Genomic DNA, 24,856 nt, shown 5'->3' on the forward strand with positions numbered 1-24,856 from the left:
TCCCGCTTCGCGTGACAACCGGGGTTTGGGAGCGAGCCGCCGGTCTCCAGTTTAAATCGAGGGGGATGGAATTCGGGCTGTCAGTGACAGACAGGACGGGGCAGGCACAGAAACGACAGGAGCAGATGTCTTGTGCGTTATTTTTTCTTTTCTTTTTAAACAACCGCAGTAGCACTTAAAAAAACATATATATATTTATATAACCCCCACCCCTTTAAATAATAACAATTTTAGAGCTTTAACAGCAGTGAAGACAGCATACCTCGTCTCCATTTTTTCAATAACAATAATAACCATGTACAGATATCTGGGCGAGCTTGCCTCCCGCGGAGCCGGTTCCGCTTTGGCCTCGGGTTGCGCTGACTCCGCTCTGCCGGCCTCCGCGTCCCTGCTGCGGGTCCGCCACTACAGCGAGGCTGTCGGGGGGCAGAAGGAAGACGACCCCAACTTTTTCAAGATGGTGGAAGGTTTTTTCGACCGCGGCGCCAGCATTGTGGAGGACAAACTCGTGGAAGACCTCAAAACTAAAGAAACGGTGCAGCAGAAGCGCCACCGGGTCCGGGGAATCCTCAAGATTATAAAGCCCTGCAACCACATACTGAGCGTGTCATTCCCTCTCAAGCGCGACAACGGGGAGTGGGAGGTGATCGAGGGCTACCGAGCCCAGCACAGCCAGCACAGGACCCCCTGCAAAGGAGGTAAGAGAACCGAGTCTGTATCGGAGTGTAACAAAGTGAGTGTGGGATTGAACCGAGGAGGAGCGTCTATCTACGAACGCGGACTAGCCAGTACAGCAGCGCCATGTTGCTCACTAAAGAAATAAACAAAAAACCGTACAAGCACTCAAAAGTACTTCAGAGTAATGTGTTGCTTTTTAATAATTCATGTAAAATGCATTAGGTTGACTAACGAATGTTAGTTGACCTTTTATGACTCATTACAGGTGACCTCTGAGTGCAAACTTTGAGTTCATACTCTACCAGAAAGCAGGCAAATAAGAAACTTTATTTTAAAATGTTTTATATATATGTATAATATATATTATAGTATCGTGTCTGTGTCCGCAACAGTGTGAAAATGACACCTCCTGTAATTACTGATACACTAAAGTACAGATGGGTCCATGAATAGTTATTAATGCTTCCATTAGTGTCACCCTGAGAGGTATCATTTAAGCTTCCTCTCTTGTAGTCACTCTGGTTACATTACTCTAAATCAGGGGAGCCCAATCCTGGTCCTGGAGGGCTGGTGTCCTCCTGGCTTTTGTTCCAACTGTCCTCTAAATTACTTCACTGGACCAATCAAGCACTTATTAGAAGCTTAATTGGCCCAATTAAGCAATTTAGTGCACAGTTGGAACAAAAACCAGGAGGGACACCGGCCCTCCAGGAACAGGATTTGGCACCCTTGCTCTAAATGGATTTACAAAAAGTAGAGAAACAAGGTACAGGTTTAATACCCCGTTTTCTTATTTATTTTAAGCCATTTTTAATACCAACAAGAATTATTTGGGTGTCATAGTGGATCCTTGTTTAAAATATGTATGCTCTCTCCAATCCATATGCTGGCAGTCTGAACTGACCTATAATCTGAACCATGCTGCTGTTATAAATTAAATAGACACTGATTTCCACACAGGTCAACTGAAATCCATGTATTACTGAACAGTGATGTGAAAGTAACTTTAGTGAAGAAATGGCCACAAGCATGTTGCAGTTTGTTACAGCTTACCCCATGGATTTATTAGGGATTTTATGTATAAATGTAAGTTGGAAGGGTGTCAAAAACTACACAACATTTACAGTTACTATCTACTAGCTACTTGGAGCAAATCGTTAGTGGGTAAAGGGGCCAGTTCCAACAAACTCAGATGGGTAGAATCTCATCAAAGTAGGCAGGGACTGGCTAGAACCAAACAGCCCTGGCATTTAAAGCACACCGTCCACGTTCAGGCTGTGGGCTCTATGCCAAATTATTTTTCTGTGCTAGGTCTGTTTATGTCAAAACCGCTTTTTTTTTTTTTTTTTTTAAAAAAGCATAGGCATATAATGTTTAATACAAAAATATGTATATAGTTAAAACATGAAGTATGCACACCAGAGGAATGCGCCTGTCTTTTTATTTATATACATCCTATTTGAGTTATTTTATTTATATGAAGGCATTACTGAAACAAAGTAATGTACGTTTAACGCCTGCTTCGTTATTTAGCTTAATAAACTAAATACAGTTGTTCTCCTTACATATACACCTCCAGGCCAAGTACTGTGTATACACCCCTATAAGCAACAAGCCACACAAATAAAAACATACTTGTATCTTACCTGCTAGAATGAGCAGACTTCACAGGAATTTACTGCTTTGTGCAACTCTGTCCATTTACTCCATCCAAATCAAGGCTCATAAGAACATCTCTTTCTGTTGCCATCAGCATGAAAGACTCCAGATGCTCATTGGAAACACTGCTCCTCTGGCGGTTCGTAATGAATCACATTATAGGCATCCATTAAAATATGGTATCTCGGTAGAATTTGATGGCAAAAAATAGCGCAGTTCTTGCATGCCAAGCATTGCTTATTCACCAGCTCTGTTTCCATGTCATTACATTCCTTATTCTTCTGGTCTTCCACAGGTGTTTCTCTTGCCACCCTGACTGTATTCTTCCAGTGCTGATGCCTTCAGCTTGTCCCAGTGTGAAGCTAGACTCATTAATTCACACTGCAAATTTTCAATTGTGGCTCTTTCATCAAATTTGAGTATGCTTTTGCTTAATTCTTCCCATGCCAGTGTCTGAAGGCCATGATCTCTCTTGTCAGAAGTTCCTAGGGTCCAGACAAGCAAAGTAGGCAGAGTGTTCCGCTGGTGAGAAAACAGCGATGCATGCTCTCAGTGATTGTGTCGAGGATTACGTTGTGGACTTGAATTATATAGGCTGTAATAGCATCAGATATGACTTCATCATGAGCGGACTCTCCTGCCATGGCTTTCTTTTACCTTAACCTTTTTTCAGGCAGAGCGGCCTATACTTCAAGTTCACAATCTTCCACTTCTTGCAGCTTGTCATTTGCCCACTCTTTATTATCTTCATTTTTCTTAACAACGTCGAAATCTCTTTCAAACTTTGAGATCCTCTTGTGTTCCAGACACCATGTGATGAGCTTTTAAGATACCCGTTCCGCTAGTTTGGAGGTATTTTGACAACGATGAAGTCCATTCAGATATGTGCAGGAAAATTTGAGTTTAGTATTTAAGCAGCAATTCTATATGCTTTCCCCTTTACACGCACGTCAGGTTTGGTTCTCGGGTTCTCTTGAAACCTTTCCAATGTGACAATAAGGTCAACGTACAAAGCAGAGTCTGGATAATGAAAATGATCCAAATCCTTTTTTCAGTGCTGCATCTTTAGACCACCTGCGAGTTTCGCCGATGATAGAGTCTTCGACGGTGAGTGTCCTGACTGGCATTTTGATATGACTCCTGAATATACACTGCAACGTCATTCATCAAACCGATCTGCAATCACAACTTTTGTAGTATCTGACAGTACTAAATTTAGTACATGTGCTTAGCACCAGACATGAATTTGGTCTTGGTGTAGCCACACAGAGAAGCCTTTATATTGTCCTTGCATATTTACTGCTCCATCAGTTGAGTTGCCAGTGCATTTTCTTATGTCGATTTTGCAAGACTTGAGAACCCGCATCAGCAATTGAAACAAGTATTACCTAGATGAAGATTCAGAATCTACCAGCGCAAGGAGCTTCTCGTGGATGCGATCTATTGCATACTGAATGATAACGGAGCACTGCTCTTTTGAAGTGAGGTCTTGAGTTGCCAATTTGCACTGAGAACATTCCAGCTTCCCTCACCTCGCTTGCGACAGTCTCCTGAATAAGCTGTCGAATTGTTTCGATAACAGTATTAACTGTTTTAGAGAGCAAAGTTATGTGATCATCTGCCCTTTCCTCCCGAGGAATGCGACTTCTTGCTTTTTTTCTATGAAATCACTTATGTTTTCTTGCAGAGAAACGTCATGCATGCTGTTTGTAGAACAAACTCCAAAAAATTGCAATGATCTGAAAAAATGTCCTCAAAGTGTACGCAGCCTCTGATTTGTTTCTCCTAGCTGAGTCCGTCTTGCCTATCACTTTCACAATGTCTGTCGCCCGCTCCAATATTTGCCATTGCTTTCGTACTTGTTCTCGCCGTACAGACATTTGATTATGAAACAGTACATTTTCGATAGCTGCGTTGCTGGCCTTATAAAAAGTAAGCTTCTGCACAAGCTCTGTGCAAGACACTCTTTGTGCTCTTAGATTCTCTGATGAATATTTCTCCAGTCTTTTATTACTTCAGTGATCAGATTTGTTACAGAACGCTTAGCAAATGCCAGGTCAAAATCTGTCATTTTGTTCCTCACAGTAGGTCAGCCACTTGCAGTTTGTTCCATCCTTGCGCTTGACAGCTTTCTTTTTTACAAGGTCACCGATGTATTGTTTTGGGTGATAATTAAAAAAACAAAGTGAGCTGACGTGTATTCGGACGAGCGAAGTAGTTAATTGTAGACTCTGAACTATCCCTAGACGGAGAGCTAGTGGTTTCATTGAAATCATGTCTTTCTTTTTTTTTTTTTTTTTTTAAAACCCTCTTATTCTGCCAATAACAACACTCACAGCTTGCCTATGCGCTAGATCATCGGTTAACTCCACAAACAGAAATATCGTTTTACAAGATACGATACTAAGGTGTATGAACTATGCATCAGTTTTAGAGTCACTTACAACAACTTCTCACCCGAAAGATGGAGCACAAGGAGGTTAAGTGACTTGCTCAGGGTTGCACAATGAGTCGGTGACTGAGCTGGGATTTGAACCGGGGACCTCCTGGTAAAATCCAGTTTCTTTAACCACTGGACCACACGGTATCTGTTTTCTCTTCACTAGGCTTGGCAGTATGCTGACTCTGGATGAGGGCAACCTGAACAAAACAGTTGTTTTTTCTTTTCTCTCATTTTCTCTGCTCCACCTTTTTTGTTTTTTATTTATTTATGTTTTTGTTTATTGTCCATATTTGTGACGAAAGTTTACTACGTTATTAGTTCAACTTCAGGTAGTCCTATGCTTCTTTATCCGCCAGTGCCAACTTGCATTTGTTTATATAGATTAACGGAAGATGCAGAGGCTTCACGCGACTCAAGCCTGCCAAACAAGGTCACTCCATGCACACAGTAATGACATCTGGATGCATAAATAAGACAACACACAGCGGATAAAGTAGTTTTTATTGATTTATCCAGTGTAATGTCTGAGTTGTAGCTGATCCTGTAGGATTTGTCTCATGAGATTTGAACTTCATCTTGTGTTACTGATACAGCACTTGTCACAAATACAGTAACTGCTGCGTTGAATGGCTGACTGACCATGAAGCTTTACATTTCACAGGATCTCTTGCTGAGCAGAAAAGTGTATTTATTATTTTGCCATTAAACCTTCTCTCAAGTGCTGCAAACAGTCGGCTGTAATGTACTGGCACTGATCAATCTGTCTACCTTCCTTCAGCCAAAGGAAGGGGATTCAAATCTTAACTGTTCAGAAAATCATAAGTTGATCTGCTCCATTTGATTCCTAATTTTGGGATCCTTGTGCTATAATTGCTGTATTCATTGCACCTGGAGGGATTCTAACCAAAACTGTCTCCAAGCTTCAAACTGAGTGAAACCAAAACATGTTGAATTAAAATACTGTGTTTCCTGACTGCCTTTAACGTTGATAATACTTTTTTTTACCTTTTGGTTTATATGTAAAAAAAAAAAAAAAAAAAACCTGTACTGTGGCAACACAAGACTAAAGCTATATGTATAATAAATATAAATAATGTCTTAATCTTCTTGTACTCTGTGTTCTGACCAGCTGCTGGCTTGTTGGTCTAACTGATGTAAAACATGTGACGCAAAGAGATGGGGGGTCAGCTGTGGGCTTTGATACCTGAGCCAAAGGCACCCAGCCGTTCTTGCATGTCACAGTATGACAGGGTTCCTGTTAATCGTGCTCACGCACCCACCGACCCACGCACGCAGATACAAACACAATGTTAAAAGGACACTGTGTAATATTACTTTACGTTTGTTTTAAATTAAGTTGCCAGCATTTGTTGGGAATTTTGGTTAAGGTGATCTAGCTGGGCTTTGCTTTCATCAAAATGTTTCTATTTTTGGTTTTAAACATTTTGATGCTTGATGGTAAAGTAGCTGAGTTAAGTCCTGTGTGTTTCTCCAGACAGCAGGAGTAGCACAAATGGTGGCACGTAATGCTTTTAAGCAAAGTTGTTTTTAACTCTGTATTAAAGTATTATTTCAAACCTTCACGGTGGAATTCGTACAGAACCACACAACTTTTTTTTTTTTTGTATCCATTTTAAGTATTCTTTATGCAAACTCCCTCTACAAAACAACATTTATGCAGGCAGCCAGAAGGGAGAGTCACCCTGCTTGAGGTTTAGCAGCATGCTGATTTGAGACACAAACTCTTTTCCGGTTTCTGTTTTGGGCAGGGCTGTGCGTCCATTTTAAACAACTAAATGAAGATTGCACATCTATTCTGGTTTGCTGCAGCATATGAAAATAAATTCATGATACAAAATGTGTACAATACTTTTAAGTTCAATTGCATTTGCAGGCTCAATGATTTACCCTAATACTGCTCTCTCTAATATACTGTTCAAGCTACTGTTGAATTTGCTTCCTTGGATCACCAAGATTGTTTGTTCTGTAGAGTGCACATATTTAAAATACAAAGCTGCAGACAAACTGCTGCATCCTGGTTACTGTTTCTGTTGATTGCATCTAAGCCATTGTAAGTTTGAACTGCACCACCTGAAGGATTAGGCACCAGTATTGCTTTTTGAAATATCTTCCAAGTATAAAGTACATGTAAGGAACAAGAAGATCCTAGTGGTAACATGAGATAAGAAAATGCATTTCAAAACCTTAGCTAGCACTTCTTTAATAGATCATGCTGAATGCCTGTTGATCCCAGTTCTGTGCAGCGATACAGACTTTTGTTAGAGGTCTGGATACTTTGTGTGAGGTTGAGTTTCCCTGCTCTGAAATCCCCAATTTGATAAAAACACTCCAAGTGGCACATCTCCTGCTTCATTCTTTAGACATTTTGTTGTTGTCTCATGGGGGGTGAAACTGTATCTTGAACAGACTGTGTGAGCTTTTTGTTTTACCTTGAGGCAAACGTATTAGGATTCACTTCTTTTATAAAACTCACGAGGAGAGGTGAATATGATGTGGGTTAGGAAATTCAGAAACTGCCACAGGCAGATAGCGAGGCATTCAGTATATCTACTACAGTACAATAGTAGACTGTTCACTGCTTCCTACAAAATGTCCACCTTATCTCTTTCCACACGTGCTTCCCATTTATATTGAGTCTTTCTAGCGACATAGAATGATGTAGATATTTGATCTCACCACAACAACAATTTAAATATTTTGCCTTGTGAGCCATTTCATATCCCGCCCTATTGTACTTTACCCACACAGTGTACTGTACAGGGTTTCTGTCCTTTGTTTAAAAAGTAATTTGATGTTGGGTTTGTTTTTTGTTTTTTCAAATATTTTAACTTGAGAAACCCGAGCTGGCCTCGTCACTGGTCCATTATATTCCTACAGCGCTTGTTCTCCTTCACTGCAGTTGTTCAGTCATTGACTGCTGCACGCTCTTGGTAAAGTTCTGATCAATAATTCTCAACTTTTGTGCGGCAATAAGTGAATCGTGCAATGCTGTGCTCAGACACAGCACTCCACAGTAATTTCATCTCCATTCAGGGGCACCGGTTACTGCACGCAACGATCATACCGGATCAATTTATTACGTAGGTAGAACATGTGAGTGCAGCTTACAGCTCCCATATTGGTAATCCATCTTACAAAAAAGATTTCTTCTTTTCCCTGGGGATGAAATCTTGAAATCTTGTGAAAACACTGTCCCTACACATGGATCACTTCTGAAGACAACGTGCATGCGCGTCCAAAGTTTTGGCATAAGTGTGTGGTGTGTGTCACATACACTATATATATCTATATATATATATATATATATATATAATATATATATATATTAATATATATATTACAATATATATATATATATATATATTATATATATATATACCCGACTCGGTTGTGCAATTGTCATGAAACTTGATATTAATTTTCTATTTGCTTTTTAATATTTAATCCTTAAACTAGTGACAAACTTGGCGCACCAGTCAAACTTAATTTCCACTGTTATTCAAGCAGTGCTGGAAAATTTGCTCTGGTTTGTCTCTAGTAGTTTTGTAGTTGTGTCCCAAGCATTTGATATTTTGTAATCAAACAGGAACATGGAAATGACTTGCCTGTTTTCAGATTTTGTAAAATACAGATTTAGAAAAAAAGATGCTAACTGTAGGTAATGATACAGTCCGGGAAGAAACGATTGCAGCCCGATCAAAACAATTCTCAGTCGGAGTCTTTTGCTTTGTGTTGCAGGTATCCGTTACAGCACGGATGTGTGCGTGGATGAGGTGAAAGCCCTGGCCTCCCTGATGACCTATAAATGCGCCGTTGTTGGTGAGTATTAGCAATGTTAACAGTTTGGAGTCTAGGTGTTGTGAAGCCTTAAATGCTTAACTGTTGTCAAATATAGAGGTCTGCTGTAGTGTTTATACCTTAGCATGAGTGCTATATAAGGTAATTTATTTATTCAAAGTCTTTTCCATGTACATCAATTTTGTACAAATAAGTACCAGCACTCCAATGGGTGGCGCTTGAATGGTATCATTTAGAATCTGTTAAAGTCTGAAATGTGTTTTTCATTTAGACGTTACTCAGAACTTGCATTCCTAATGAGTATCTATACTTCTAATGAAGCTTGCTTATAAAATTAGGCCAACGTCAGTCTTCTGTCCAAAAGATCTTTTTTATGTTCAGAACGAAAGTGAGAAGTATTCAAGCAGGCAGATCCAGACTCCAGAAGAAATGCGTGCCCACTGCCTGTAAAGGTTGTCGCCCACATTTAGGCAGAGCGTGTCGATTCTTCCTGGCTGCCTGCCAGCCTTGCCTAGATCAGGATACCTTGCTGTATAGGAATCCAGCTAATTTGTGTGTGTGTTTGTATTTCAGATGTACCGTTTGGAGGAGCCAAGGCAGGAGTGAAAATCAACACAAGAAATTACTCTGTAAGTCCTCTGATGCATTCCAGACTTAATCAGCTGAATGTGGTGTTCTTACTCAGACAAAAACGTCAAATTAAAACTTTAACTGTTTTATTTATTTATTTATTTATTTTTAGAAAGGAATTGGAGCAAACTGCGTGTGAATTCGCTCAGAAATGCATTAAATGTGTTTAATACTGTAGCTTGAATGGCATTCAATATTAAAGAACACTTTTACCAGTTATTCATGATGAAGTAGTTTGGTATTTGTTGGCACGATTACCTGAGTACATTTTTACAAAACAACCTGAAAGTTGATAAAGTCAGAACCTTATTGAAAAGACATTCTATGCCATGTTTCAAAGTCAGATTTACTGTCCACCCTCATCAAAAAAATAAATACAAAATACAGATGGCCATTTGTTAACACTGGTTAGCTGTCCTGCACCATAAACTAGTGTACATTATAAATCCTGGTTCTCACTGTGCACCATGTTTTTCTGTGCGTCCTGCTCCTTCCACAATGTACTGAGGTACGTACCTGCTGTAGTTCCAGCTCTTCCCATATCCAGCCAGCCTGCCCTTTTACTAAGAACTGGTGTTTCCTGTAGATGAGCAATTTGCTTGGCATCTGAGTTGAAGGACTGGGATTCTAACAGAAAGCATCTAAAGAGAGTCTGCTCTGTTTGAATGCAGGGGCTAGGATGTGCACTGTAGGGTTCGCATTTTCCATTTCCTAGTAGGACTGGCCACAAATCCAGTAACCAGTTTTCACTACAGTTTATTATTAAGCGTATTTCACACAGTCAGAGTTCCAATATTATATATATATATATATATTTTCTTGTGTTGATCTTTTGGTTGTTTACGTGTGTTTTTAAATATATTCCGGACATGCAAATATTCAGCAGCAACTGTAGTTCAAACAGTGCTGCTGCTGGTTACCAATGTCTTCCTGTGCTGTAGGTCAAACTCACTCAAGTGGTCTAGCAGGACTAATATGCAGCAGTTTATCTGTTGAATAGCATTTAAAATGCTTGCATATCCTGATTTTGTATTGATAAGTGGAGAACCAAAAGATTCCCATCACAATTCAAGGGGGGTGGATCAGTGATGTCAAAGTTAAAGCTTCTGAAGTGAAAAGTGTACTGCACAAGAGCACTAAAATGAACAGTGTTGACCTTTTTGTCTTGCATAGGACACTGAATTGGAAAAAATCACAAGAAGATTCACACTTGAGCTGGCAAAGAAGGGGTTTATTGGTAAGTTAAGTTTTCCATTGAGTTGTGCATATTTTATTTATTTATTTTTTAATCCATGCTCTAACCATACTGACCTGTATTAGACTTGTATGTGGTGCTTTTGGTTGTGACTTCTCAAACGTTGCCATATTGTATGCACAGTAAGACTCCCTGCAGCAGAGGTAGATCCATCCCAAACTTGGTCCCCTCCACTTCAGTCTATTCCATTTCAAGATTTTCTTCCAGCTGGATCCTACATTTCTTAATTGATGTTTTGCCCGGTCAGTTAAATAAGGGAGCAGGTTGGAACACATTGTGGCAATGGGTAGCCAAGGTTCCCTACCTGTACACACACTAACACACAACATGTTAACATGAGGATCATACTCAGGGAATTGTATTTTAAAGTTTTAAAATTGTGCTGAACTGTCGCATGCACTGGCTCCATACACAGTAATTTTGACAAATTAAAACAGATTGATTGTCTTTTATGCAATTTTACAATGTGATGTAACCAGACTACAGAAACGGCTCCCTTCTTGTTTTCTCTGAGAGTTCAAAGAGAGAATGAGATTGATGTACTCTGCAGTTAGGACCCACGGAATTCACCCGGGCTATAAATAAAGCAGGGAGGCCAAACCATGTCACAGTTCAGCCTGCCAAGCACACATGGTTGTGGATATCAGAGATAACTTCCTGTTCTCGGAGCTGAGTTCCTATCTTTCCTCTCTCCTCCTCTTCCTGGTCTATATATGAAAGTCCTGTGACACAGATCGCTTTCTAGGAGCCATATTTTTTTTCCCCTCAATAATTTGACCTGACACAGAGAGTGTATGATGAAGTATTGCTGTGTGGGTATGCAATCTGTTTTGCTTTAGTAATTGTGTGACTTTGGGCCTCCAAAACCTGGAAGGGGGGTATGGACTTAAAATGAAAATGAAATAATAATTTAACTGTGGCAGACAATCCCAATTGTAATCATTTACATGAAAACAAACTTATTTATTTCTTTGTCCAAGTGGTGGTGCTGCATCACTGTTGCAGGCAAGAAAATAAGACTGTCATTGCTTTTAGCAATTTCAATGAGTTCTATGTTTTCTTATGAGCTAAATAAAGCACAGCACAAGGGTCTGGTTTGAGCTCTCTGTAGAACCTGGAACAGCTCAAACTACTATGCAATGGGAGTCTTATTTCTATCCCTGATAGTGGGAAAAGGGACACTAGTAGGAATTGCCTGAATCGTGGTTTCCTCCTCTTCCCCCACCCCACCGGCAGGACCTGGCATCGATGTCCCTGCCCCTGACATGAGCACTGGAGAGAGAGAGATGTCCTGGATCGCAGACACCTATGCCAACACCTTGGGGCACAATGTAAGTATCTGCCATGCTTATTAAACACTCAGCCATGAGGTCTGTAATGGTCACCTACAGCATTGCAAAGCTCTTAGCATTATGCTGAAATGATTCCATATTTCACACTATGTCTCAATCCAGGTAGGTGGTGGAGGTCATTATTACGCAGGTGAGGGATTGTGGGAAGTCTTCAGTGTTTGGATTTATTGTCTGTTTCAGTGTTCTAAAACCAGCTGCTGCTCGCAATGTTTAATTTTTACTGCTCCCACCTGCGCCTAATGTTGCTGCGGCTAATTTCCTAACATTTAAAGGTTGGGCTTTGTATTGGAGTTTATTTTTTTAAAAAGCATTTTAAAATAAATAAATGTTGTTGTATGTGTACACGCCGAAAGCACACACAGCATTGTGATACTCAGCTGAGGTTAACTGGAGTGAAGATGGTTCAGTCTGTATTTTGCAACCCAAATTTTCTTAATCGGTGATGGCGCAGGGGTCCTTCCTTCATCTCTGGTTTAGTATGCCAGCTTTCCACAAAAAAAATGTGGCTTACTTTAGTCTACCATCTGTGGGAGATAATCTTTGAAGCCTCTGTCTCTTTCGTCCACCTACTGAGTGCTTGAAGGATCAGCTCTGAGTTGCAGTGTGTTGTCTGTGCTGCTTCATTAGAGTTCTTTAAAATCCCATTGGGGGCATGTGGGGATGAGAATAAATATTTTACTAGAATAACCTGATCAAATCTTGGTTGGTGTTGGCTATTGAGAGCAGTTTATAATGGTGCACACAACATTTTAAGTATCCCTCCACAAGCATCCAATGGAAATTTATGTGCCTTCCGCCCTGTGGTGGACTCCGAACAAAACCTTACATATCTCACCCTCTCTGTCAAAACTTAATTCCACATTCCATTCTAGGGCAATGGTCTCAACTTTTGAGTTGTTTATTTGTGGAGTGCCAATAGCTTTTCATTTTCATTCTAATATATGAATAAAAATGTGTGTAGTATATCTGAGCCTTAGTGTTTGTTCCCCTGCTGTTAACCCCACCACTCTAGTAATACTAAAGGAAGTTTCTAGTCAATTTTCTATTTCTGCATATTCTACCACAACAGTTGAGGGTTTTATAGTTGTGGATAAACTTAGTGTCTTTGTGTGTGTGTGTGTGGTGTTTTTTTTTTTTTAATTCTGTAACAAGAATATTTCGCCTCTGGAGCGGAAAAAGATTCAACTACCATGCCAAGATTGAGATTGAAGAAGTTTGTCTTGCATAAAAGTTTTGCTAGTGCCCTTCCATCCCAATTGAAATGCTCGCTTAAGGTGATTTCAGCTGCTCTGGCCTGCACAGGAAACCCTGTTGCTACAGCAACAAAGGAAGTTCTATCAGGATTGTGCTGAAGTTGATTTCTGGAGCCCAGTTCCCATAGTTAACCAAGAAAACAAAACTGATCTCTAACTTGCAATGTCTTCTAAATGGCAAGATGGTGGTTTTTTTTTTTTTTTGTCCTTTTTTAGGTTTTTAAAAGGCAAACAGTATCGACATTGTGTGTCATCTGCATTTTAAGAAAAGGCTGCTTTTTAAATCAAAAAGTTCAGGGTCGAATTTGGCTGGTTTTGTGCCATGGTGTACTAGGTCAGATTTTTGTTTTTCTGAACAAAGTACACTAAGTACGCCTCTGTATTAAGGAGTCTTGCAGCAACTTATTTTAAGATTGGTCTGATTGCTCTAGCTGTTGTCTCCTGATCATCTCAATACTGTGTCGAGGGTAGTTATGATACTCTGGACCAGTACGAGTTTGAAAACCTGAACTCTCCTGACTTGGGTAGTTACCTACCTAGGAGCCTCATTGTTTGCTGTATTTACCAAAGAGAAATTCCTATACATCTGTAAGACTGTGCACACACATACGCACAGAGATCATTTTAAAATGAAAATCACAACCATTCATATAAGCATCTTGTAACTCCTGGGAGTAGCTGTGGGTTTGTTTCGTGTGAACATTGCCCCTCTGAGTCAGTCTCCAAATTTTCGTACAGATAAGGATACCATGGAAATGACAAACCACATCCAGAAGGGTAACAAAACTTTTCCTTTACACAGCGGCTCGCATGCCATAACCCTTAGTAACACGCTCTAAATACACAAGCCAGAACAAACTCTTTTAATGTTCTTTTAATAAATTAAATCACAGACATTTACACCACAGTGTGTCTTTTTCTTGTATTGGTAATTTTACATTTTAGCGCTATTGTTTTAATAGTTATGGATGTTAAAGTAACCAAACTTTTGGCTGTCAGACTTTTAATTGGTGACCTGTTTGGAAATGTTCATGAGCTATCTAGTGGGCTGAGGAGGTGTCTATTGAACAAGTTCAGGGTTGTTTAAACAGATACCTGATTGATCAAGCCCGGTCATTAAAGTTATAAATCTCGAGGAGCATTTTGAGGTTATCTTAACATCTTTTTAAACAGTCAGTCGTGTCCCCCCATTTATTTGTATGATAAACCTGCCCTACCTCCCATTGCAGAGCTGCAAGAACAATTAAAGAAGCATCTGCTTGAATGCCAGCTTTTCTCTTCAGAGGCTTAGAAAAGCTTTTCAAGTATCTCTTTCTTCAAGTGTTTCAACTAGAATAGCAAATCTAACAGCATTGACCTCCCCTGACGAGTATCATAATAATTAGCAGCTGTGGTGTGGTGGTGTAACAGTGTAACCATTCCCCCGCTGTGTGTCCTCTGCAGGATATCAACGCTCATGCCTGTGTGACTGGGAAGCCCATCAGCCAGGGAGGGATCCACGGGAGGATCTCGGCCACGGGCCGAGGCCTGTTTCACGGCATCGAGAACTTCATCAATGAGGCTTCCTACATGAGCATGTTGGGCCTGAGCCCAGGGTTTGGGGACAAGACCTTTGTCATTCAGGTACTATACTAGGAGCTGGGGGTGGGGGAGTGGGGCTGGCTTTAGATACAGGCTCAGGAGGAGGTTGTGATGTACTTTGCATGGTACCCATCTTTGGGGACATTGGGTATACGCTAGTGTGTAAGGGAATGATTTCAATACACTGTATAGTTTGTGTGGGATTATAGTTCAGAGCAATATTAACAGTAAACTACAATAAGGATTTTCTGTCTGTTTCATTTTCAAGACAATGTCAGGCTTTATTTAAACGCCGTATGCAGCCAGTGTTGGCCTTATGTGAAATCCCCATGCAGAGCAAGTTAATGTAATGCTTGGATCTGTTGCTGTTGTGCAGGGATTATCCAAAGTCTCTTCTGAGTCCTTACGCGGGAGGGATTTACTTAGTTGCGCAACTGTTTTATTTTTTAAGTCTCTTTTCCATTTTTGGAGTTTCACTTTTAAGTTGGTTTAATACATTGCGTATTTCCTGCACACTGTGTCCACAGCAGCTAAAATCATGTCGCTCTCAATGAGAGATGACTTTAGTTCTGTGTCTGTTTGCAGATAGGGGAGTGCCATTGTCCTTTGTGTATTTGCAATCCACCTCTTAGTAGTAAGGTTTTTGTAATTTTCTGTTACACAAAAAAAAAAAGCTTGGGTTTTTAAAATCCATTTCATTATCTCTTCCTGAAACTAGCAGCATTATCACTGCTGCCCTTTTCAAAAGAGTGAAAATCAAGATCGAGATGCATCAAAAACAAATAAAGAACCAAAAGACCTCGGCATAATGATTTTTTTAATTGCAAGTAGCGGTAGGAAGAACAGTTCATTAGTTAACACCTCTTTTAATTTATTTAACCTATTGTCTTCTAGCTGTTTCTGCCAGTTTAATTTCCAAAGTTTGTCATGGCTAAAGACTCAATGTTTTACTAAGAATTTATTTTTTAGTAATCAGGTTGTCTTGTGTGCATTTTAAATACTTTTGATGTGTTGGTATATGTGTTTTGGCCTTGTGATTTCCCTTACACACTCTCACCCTCTCTCTGTCTCTCTCTCACCCTGGCAGGGGTTCGGTAACGTGGGTATGCACTCCATGCGCTACCTGCATCGCTATGGAGCCAAGTGTGTGGGTATAGGGGAGGTGGACGGCTCTATCTGGAACCCCAATGGCATCGACCCCAAAGAGCTGGAGGATTACAAGCTGGTAAGGACTACAAGCTTCTCCCAGGCAGGAATACACAAATATTCCTAGCCAAGGTGGGGCATCTTGGAGTTCAACTTTTTCAACTAAGGTTGTAACGATTCGTCTTCGAACAGTGAGGACAATCCTTGTCATCATCACCTTTCTTGTTTCTGAAATGCATCACTGGGGCAAGGTCGCCATCTAGGAGGGTCTCTGTGGAACTGCATGTGCAGTCCTTTTAAAACCAAAGCACACTTTTCAGGCCATCTGCTGTTGTATAACGAATAAATAATAATAATAAAAAAAAATAAAAAGTCATGTTTGTTATACTTTTCATAGGTACTCCTTGATAAAATAAATTAAACAAAAGCGTAATAGTTTTTATTAACGTTTTCTCTTGTCCCTTCCAGCAACACGGCACGATTGTGGGGTTCCCCAACTCCACCCCCTACGAGGGAAGCATCCTGGAGGCGGATTGCAATATCCTGATCCCTGCAGCCAGCGAGAAGCAGCTCACCAAGGCCAACGCACACAAGATCAAGGCCAAGGTGAGGCGGAGGACGAGAGCATAGCTAACCTACCCCCACGCTCTTTATACCTGCTGCACACACTAATTTTTCACAACTGTGCTGCCACACAGTAGCAGTTATTAAATAATTACTTTTCACTGTGTAGTAGATGTTTCTGCCAGTTAATTTCCAAAGTTATCAAAGACATTGATAAGGACTGTCACAGAACTATGCCCTCTATGCTGCTGTACAGTTCTAGTACAGGAACACACCGGCACACAGAGAGCTATTCTCTTTGTCCTGCAAACACTGCCATTCAAACTGTCCTACCTTACACTGACTGTGATGCATGTACATAAACGCACGCACACACAAACCTTTAGGCAATGTAAATTTGTTTCCTTTACACAGTTTGCTTCTAGGCTTTCTCCTGCCCTAAAATACCCTGCTGCTGAAATGCATCATGTCATTTTTGTGATCCATCCTCTGTGTAACTCTGGCCACCTCTTTGTGTTCAGATTGTCGCTGAAGGTGCTAATGGCCCCACAACCCCTGAAGCAGACAAGATCTTCTTGGAGAGGAACATCATGGTTATTCCGGTAAGAGCTGACAGGACCCTGTCAATCAGAATACTCGCCTGTCTAAAGGGTATGAGCGATGGGCCCAGATGCAGCTTACGAAACACTTCACCAGTCACTAGAACTGCAGGAAACCATTAATTTAGTGAATTAATCTATCTGTTATTGCTTTCGATTTATTCAGAAATATAACACGCTGACAGACTATGTATTTACATATTTTAAAGATGTTTATTGCATACTGCAGTATGCTTGATTATGTGTGTGTCTGATTTACTGCAGCAGTACAACAATAAAGAATCTTTACAATTTATTAAGTACTGTTACTAATAGTCATTGAGGGTTTTTAGCAACCATATTGGGGGGAGGGATAGTGCATTGAGACCAAAAAATGCATAACAAAAGCACCGATTGGTTAGTAGTGTGAGGGGAGATATGATTTAATAGATGTATTGAAATATTAATGTACTACTAAATACAGTATTAAGGATTGCAATAACCATTGTAGCACTACCTGCAAGGTTTTATTTTTAACCAAATTTTATTAATCGAAACGGTCTTTAACAAAGCAATCTATAAAACAGTGTTTCTTTTGCATAGGGCTCATTGTAACTTCTTTTTTTGCAAGTTTTGGTTTAACCGCATGCAGCCTACTGCAGTGGGGTAACTATGTGCCCTTGTGCTGTACCTTCTGACTCTGCAGTAGAAGCAGCCATTTCCTCCTGGTTTTCAAGGGTGCTGAGGAAATGAATCGGCGGAGGGGCTGCGGAGAGCCAGGGAAGGTTAATGTGTTGATGCAGCAGAGTATGAGATTGAATACCTGTCAGTCGGACTGTGCTGCAACCAATTCAGTGATCAGTGCACACACACACAATCACGCACCCTCTGAAACTAAGCAATAAAAATGTAAATGCTAGTCTGTCCTATAAAGTGTATTTGCCCAGTATATGTGGTACTTTTGTTTCCTGTAATCCAGATGCTCTCAGGAGAATTAGCTAATGCAAAACAAGAAACCACAGATTGATAATGAAAGAACAGGTTGATTTAATGTTGGTTTACTGGAGAGGAGCAATGCCTAAAAAGTAATTTTAACGCTTCATTGTGTGGACGAAGGGGCAAAAAATAAATTGAAAGCGCTCTGAAAGTCAGTTAAATGATATTAGCCACTCCAGGAAAGTCATAATAAAAAATAAAAAAAAACACATTTTAAAAGCAATTAAGTCATTTAAATAATAAATGGTAGATTTGAGGGAAGGGAGGATTAATAAAATAAAATGTAATATTAGGTCCCCGCTGCCAAGTTCTAAATTAGGTTTCGTGAGATCTGTGGAATATAAAAGGAGTGTAATTTGAGGTGCTTTTTTTTATTGGTTTGTAACAAGTGCAATTTAGAGTCAAAACACAAACTGTAGAATCCAAGTACATAGTATTCATTAAATGATTTCCAGATGAATGTACAATATGTACATTAATACAGTACATATGTTTTATTCTTGCCTATGTCTTTCATATAAATCTACATGGTATGGCAGAAAAACTGGTACTGCAGTTTCCTGATTGCATACTGTATTTACATTTTACGCTTTTATAATACAAAACAAAGAGCAATTGTATGAGATAATTAGATTATTATTATTATTATTATTATTTTTATTTTTTTTACAACAGTGCATCGGCTTAATTGAAATGCCTCTGCAATGAAGGTATTGTCTGTATTGTCCCTCTGCAGGACCTGTACTTGAATGCTGGTGGTGTAACCGTGTCGTACTTCGAGTGGCTGAAGAATCTGAACCATGTGAGCTACGGCCGCTTGACCTTCAAATACGAGAGAGACTCCAACTACCACCTGCTCAGTAAGTCACTCTGGAGGGGGTGGGGACTGGGGGAGTGAGGCAGGCAGGGAACTGGTCAGACATCTTTTGACTTGAAGTCTTTCTCAATGTCTTGTGTGCTTGAATCTCTCACCAAGCCTGCTGGACCCAGTTCTGGATTTCAGAACTACCATCAATTAAGTATGTTTAAATTCTCAGGATCCAGGAGTTCGATGGTAAATTTAAATTGTTCCTCCTCATGTGAGTTTCAATCCCTGTGTTGTAAATGCTACATACAATAAAGTCGGTACATTTATTAAACTTAACAAATCGTTTTAGAAATGACAAATGCATTTACTGAAGCAGCTGTGATTTTCTGGGTGTTATATAGAGCTCAGTTTATAATGCAGAAGTTGCTTGTTTCATCTTTTTGGGTAGACTTTATCATACGGGACATGCAGTAAAACACCAGGTATGTGATTTAATCGATTGTTCACATGCTTAGTTTAAAATAATTAAAAGAATGCCAAGGAGGTGTGTTTTTTCAGGGGGGTAAATCTCCTATTGTGCTATAAATCTGCATGTCGTGCCTAGCCTTCATTTGTGCAGCTGTGAACCACAAGATGGAGCACTACATTGTCATCTGAATCCTTCACATGTCATTAAAGCACAAACTGCTGAATCCTGCATGGCGGAAACATATTTATGTATGTATGTGTGTGTTTTCATTTGGAATGGTTTTAACCATGATATTCCCTTGATATGAAACCATTTGTTTCTAAATCAGGAAGTCATTTGAGAGCTCATATTTGAAATTTTAAAATAAAAAGGAAAGGATTAACTGGAAACAGCTGTTAATTAAGCTTTATGCTTTCTTTTCTGTACATTGTACTTGGAGTCATTCATTGGTGCTGACTCCTTCTAAAGCAGGGGCGTCCCCACATGTCCTATTGTAAATTGGGATTAATGTGCCTGCATAATAATGCCAAATAAAACTTGGCAGACGTGCAGAGCAGATTATAACTTAATTTACTGTAGTCTGAATAGCACAGAAACTCAAACTACATGTGAAGGGAGGGGAAGCAGGGAAAAGAGATTTAAAAACAAGTCAGACTTGGCTCTGCACACTCATCTTTGAATTCTCTCTCTGCTGGGCTCAATGGGGTGTGGCATCCCAACCCACAGTGTAATAAATGTCCGATCTGGGCAGCACTGTGTGCCGGGGCTGTAGAGCCTTTAATGCATGTGTATCTCCAGCTCTCCCTCCATCCTCTCATTAGATTTGTCAATAAAAAGAGACTAAATGTTTGATGCCCAGAAGAGCAAGGAACGCTGCTCACATCCACTGGCCACAATCTTACATAAGCAAACAAGGGTCTTTTGTTAATCCCTAGCATAACAATAGCAGGCAAAGCTTTATGTAAACATGAAGACTTGTTTGTTCTTTCCTTTTATATATTTGTCCCTTCAAGGCATGACATATAGCCATCTAGAAATATCTATAAGCATATCAAACACTGCAAACCACAGTCCATCAACCGATCCCTAAAGCTAAACCATTTTGATCAGATTTTAAAGCATTGATCGTTCAATCTTTTGAAAGTGATTCTTCTTGACAACTTTTGGTGTAACTGTACAGACTGCGCACGCGCGCTCTCTCTCTCTCCCCCCCCTCTGTGTAGTGTTTGATTATATGTTTTTAATTTTTAGATTTTGTTTGGATTTTTAACTTCTAAAAAATGTGATAATTCAATAATTGCACACTACAGAACAGTGATACCTGTATAATTTGCAACACTGAACAATAAGAATGGTGGGTTGAAGCACAGATTTAGTTTTCATGAAGACATTGCTTACAGCAGTTTGTATTGTGCCATTTATGGTTTCCAAAGTACACTTTAAGCCTTGAGCTACCTGCAGTATTATACATACAAATTACTTAAATGGGGAGAGTTCACCAAATTACAGAAAGCTGTAATAGTTGGAAGTCAGCAGTTCTGTGGAGGTAGAGTATTATGTGAGTTGCAGACAGTACATGGTCTGGATCGGCACGCAGATGTGACACATACCCAGCTTGTAAGTCGCACCCACGTATCCCTGAATAACATTTCCTCTGTTTCCTCGTACAGTGTCTGTCCAGGAGAGTCTGGAGAGGAAGTTTGGGAAGGTTGGTGGGACTCTTCCAGTTGTACCCACAGAAGAGTTCCAGGCCAGGATAGCTGTGAGTATTTACTGTTACTCATATACAATGTAGATAAAGATGCCATACAGTACACATGTTTGATTCATTTTATTACATAAATAATAATATAATGATGGAATATTCTGTTAAAAGGCATATCATTTAACAGTCTGGATGATAACGTTTCAGTGGACATGCACATTAATGAATAAAGTCGGGTCAAAGACTTTCCAATTTTTTTACGTAAATTGTATATTTATAACCAGATAAACAACGCACTGGATAAAGTGCTAAGTGCAAAACTAAACACCTGTCAAGCTAGTATTTTAAAATGTGTTTGAGCACCAAGTTCAGATCGGAATGTTTTGCAGACTTAAAAATCCTTGTCTAGCTTTTTGTGTAACTCCCCCCCCCAGTTTTTGCAGCTGCTTTCCACATGCATTTCATTCTTTTTGATATAGTTCAGATTAGGGCAGTCAGGATTACCAGGGTTCAAATTTGCTAGTCTGTTTACCAGTACACTTTACCACTCTATCATACAAACATTACCTACTTATGAGAATTTAAATATCAAGGAGGTTATCTTAATACTGATACAGTACTACTTTGTCTGCTTATATTTTCTTGTGCTTTGCAAACTGAAACAAACCAGCATGACCAATTAAGCAAATCCCCGCCCCCCATTTTTAATAATGTATTTAATATTTTTTTGTGTTTTTAGAGTGCTGTGATCTGCCTGTGTCTCATTGCACACAGTGTTTTTTGTAGCGTGCTTGTTTTGCATTGTGCGAGACAGACAGGGATTATTGCGAGTGCCGCAGGAAGCATGTTTTGGCTACAGTAGAAACAGGTTAGGCAGCTGGAACTGGCAAGCACTTCACAGAATAATTTTTGTTTATGACTCTTCTTCTGTACTCTGGGCGTGCACTGCAAGATGGCAGCCTAAGGGTTCAGATGTACCCAGCATTCTTTGTTATAGAAACATGCAGGGTTTTATTTTTAAACACTTATTAACTTAAAGGAGAAATCCCCTTTTTTTTCTGTGTACTTCTCAATTTTACTCAGCAATGATGATCATACCTCGATTGCAAAAATTTCTCACATGCTGTCTTCTGTTGATTAAATCATGATGCTGGTACAGTGAAGTATACTGGTAAAACAAACCATTTTTTTCCTTTTGAAATGCAGCTTTTTAAAAATAAATAAATACATGTTTTAGATCTAATCTCATTCCATAACCCCTGCCCCTTCCAAAACAACCACATTTACTTTTCTTTCTTGTTACACGTCCTTATGCATGAGAAACAGTACAAACAGAGAAGATATCAAAGGTAGAAAAACTCCGTTCAGGTAAAGCATGCAGCACGTGAATAAACTGGAGTTTTATCTCTTCTGTGTCCAGGGTGCTTCAGAGAAGGATATTGTCCACTCCGGCCTTGCCTACACCATGGAACGGTCAGCCAGGGTAAGTGATCATCAGGGTTATTTGTTTGCATTATGTTGGTTGTGTTTTTAAATGCAACCACAGGACAACACTACTGCCAAGCTACATTTGTTTGCGTAGTTTTATTTATATAAACGCATCATTTTTCAGTAGCACACACTGCAACCACTTGTTTAACGGGTGCGTCTGTATCCAAAACAACTTGGAGGTTACTGGTGATTCACAGGGGAGGAGGAATTTGACCCACTTGTTTTGCATTTGATCACCTTCTTAGCACTGATGCCATCTCAATGGTCATGGTGATTCCTTTGATTTTGAAACTGTAAAACAATCGATGAGGTTTGCAAGGGAACACCCAACATTCTGCTATTCTTTTTAAAAAGGGAAAGAAAATATTTGATGTCATGCAAAACGGAGGGGAGGGGCGAGATAAAATGTAAAATTTAAAGTAAGTGGCTTTTGTTCAGGATGCCTCTAATCTCAGCCCATGCTCCAAGGTAAGTGTGAGTCTTCCTTGTGGTATGAGAGGTATGCACACATACTCCAACTCTTACTGACCATCACTGTTTGGAGCAGTGTTGTTAAAGGACTGGTTGAAGCTTCATTATAAGAGTTAATTTAAAAACAACCCAGATTTATTGCAAATATGGTACACTCAAATTATGTACTATGATGTGCATGGACATTTTGCAAAAAAATCCTATTTAAAAAAAAAAAAAAAAAGAATCCACCACTTAACCTTTTGGATCCCCAGTTTTAAGAACTCTGCTGTATTGTATTTCAGTTCAATGATAGGTCTTTTTTTTTCTTTTCCAGCAAATCATGCGCACCGCCATGAAGTATAACCTGGGATTGGACCTGAGAACTGCTGCTTATGTCAACGCCATCGAGAAAGTCTTCAAAGTCTACAACGAGGCTGGGCTGACTTTCACATAAAAGATTCCTGTTTATCTGCCCTCCTCTCAGTCAGACCTGGGACCTCCACCCCCAACCCAACCCAATGCAGCCTTTATAACATAACGTATCAAGTTTACATATTGTGTATCTGTACTTATTTACGCTAAATGTAACCAGAGAACCGTCCCAGCTTTGTGTTTTTAAAAAGTTCCTTAAAATTATATATAGTGATGGTTAACTAGCATTCTGAGCATGCCCAAAGCTAAACTGCACACTGTACCCCACCTCATGTTTAAGAAAGATAGATTTTTATTGTTGACCTTTTCTGTTTCTGACTTATTTTAATTATTATTCCTCCTCCCTATCTTTTTTTTTATCATTCTGTTCTTAGTCGGCATCCATGGAAAAACGTGTGTACCAAAATGGCTGAGCCACTGTTAACACACAGTGGTTAGCTGAACACTGATGAATTTGGATGTACTGTATGGTAGTATACAGTCTCTTTGCCAAAAGTTAGTTATGGCAAGGTTTTAACACCATGCCAATTTTTGTTGTGTGTGGTTTTTTGTTTGGTCTCTGGTTTCACAGCTAGTGTCCAAAAAGTAATGCGACATTCACTTTGCCTGTAATAATGCATGGAAATTTTACAAAAAAACAAAATCTTCAAAAATGAATCCACCCACCATCTTCTCCCACAGGTTATTATGCAATTTCAAGATCTTGATTTGATGCAGCGGAGCCCCATACGCCCCCATCAGTCTTAATCACCAACCACTTCAGAAAGACTTCACAATCTTCTCCTTAGTAGTAATGCCTCTGAGGTTTTGTTTTCTAAGCTGCCATGTGAGCCTTCATCTCCGATCTGCCTTGAGATGATCGGTTAATTTGTACTGCCATTTCTCAAACAAAATACAATTTATAGACGTTAACCATGTGTTTTGTGTTTTCTTTTCTTTGTTTTTTTTTTTTTTTTGGGGGGGGGGGGGTTGTGCTTTTGTGCTGGGTTTGTATTAATCCATGGATTAAAAGTATGTTTGCATGAGATGCTTCTAGACATAAAGTCCAGAACAATTTCTTGAATATGAAACTTTTTTTTTTAAAGTCTGGTTTGAAGGCACTTGTGAATTTTTTAAAGCTGAACAAGGTCTGCAGTAGCCTTCTCAAGAAGCTAGGAGATTTAAAACCTTAACTGCCATGCACAGAGTACAGCTCTGCCCTGCATGCTGTTCCCGCTCCTGCCTTGCTGCTTCGTGCCAGACCCTTGTGCTAGGTATAAAGTCGTTCAGTTTAAACTCTTAACAAAATTATTTAAATTCAAACTGCTTGCACGGTGTCTTGAAAAAAACAAATCACTACCCAGAGCTACAGAAACAATATTGTTTCCATGCTGTAGAAAGGGAAAAAAAAACAAGAATGCTGTAAAAACGACATATCAAGAAAATGTGCTATACAGCAGAACCCTTACATTGTACCCTACAGGTTGGGGGCTGCCTGCTATTGAGCTGGGAACAATAAGCAATGCTCAGCAAAGTGTTTGTGAACAGATATCAAACTGAAGTGC

The 24,856-nt window shown here is 39.7% G+C and overlaps 1 protein-coding gene across 1 annotated transcript; it reads left to right on the top strand.

Moving 5' to 3' along the window:
• On the top strand, positions 1-24,224 carry LOC121325227 (glutamate dehydrogenase, mitochondrial-like). Its single transcript, XM_041267604.1, has 13 exons — positions 1-698; positions 8,540-8,620; positions 9,173-9,228; positions 10,403-10,466; positions 11,721-11,815; positions 14,533-14,712; positions 15,758-15,895; positions 16,285-16,422; positions 16,902-16,982; positions 18,691-18,814; positions 20,902-20,993; positions 22,357-22,419; positions 23,215-24,224. The coding sequence occupies exons 1-13, from the start codon at positions 296-298 to the stop codon at positions 23,332-23,334; spliced, it is 1,635 nt and encodes a 544-aa protein (XP_041123538.1). The 5' UTR covers positions 1-295; the 3' UTR covers positions 23,335-24,224.
• The last annotated feature ends 632 nt before the right edge of the window (positions 24,225-24,856 follow it).

The sequence above is a fragment of the Polyodon spathula genome, chromosome 13 (genome assembly GCF_017654505.1).
Source record: "Polyodon spathula isolate WHYD16114869_AA chromosome 13, ASM1765450v1, whole genome shotgun sequence".
NCBI lineage: Eukaryota > Metazoa > Chordata > Actinopteri > Acipenseriformes > Polyodontidae > Polyodon > Polyodon spathula.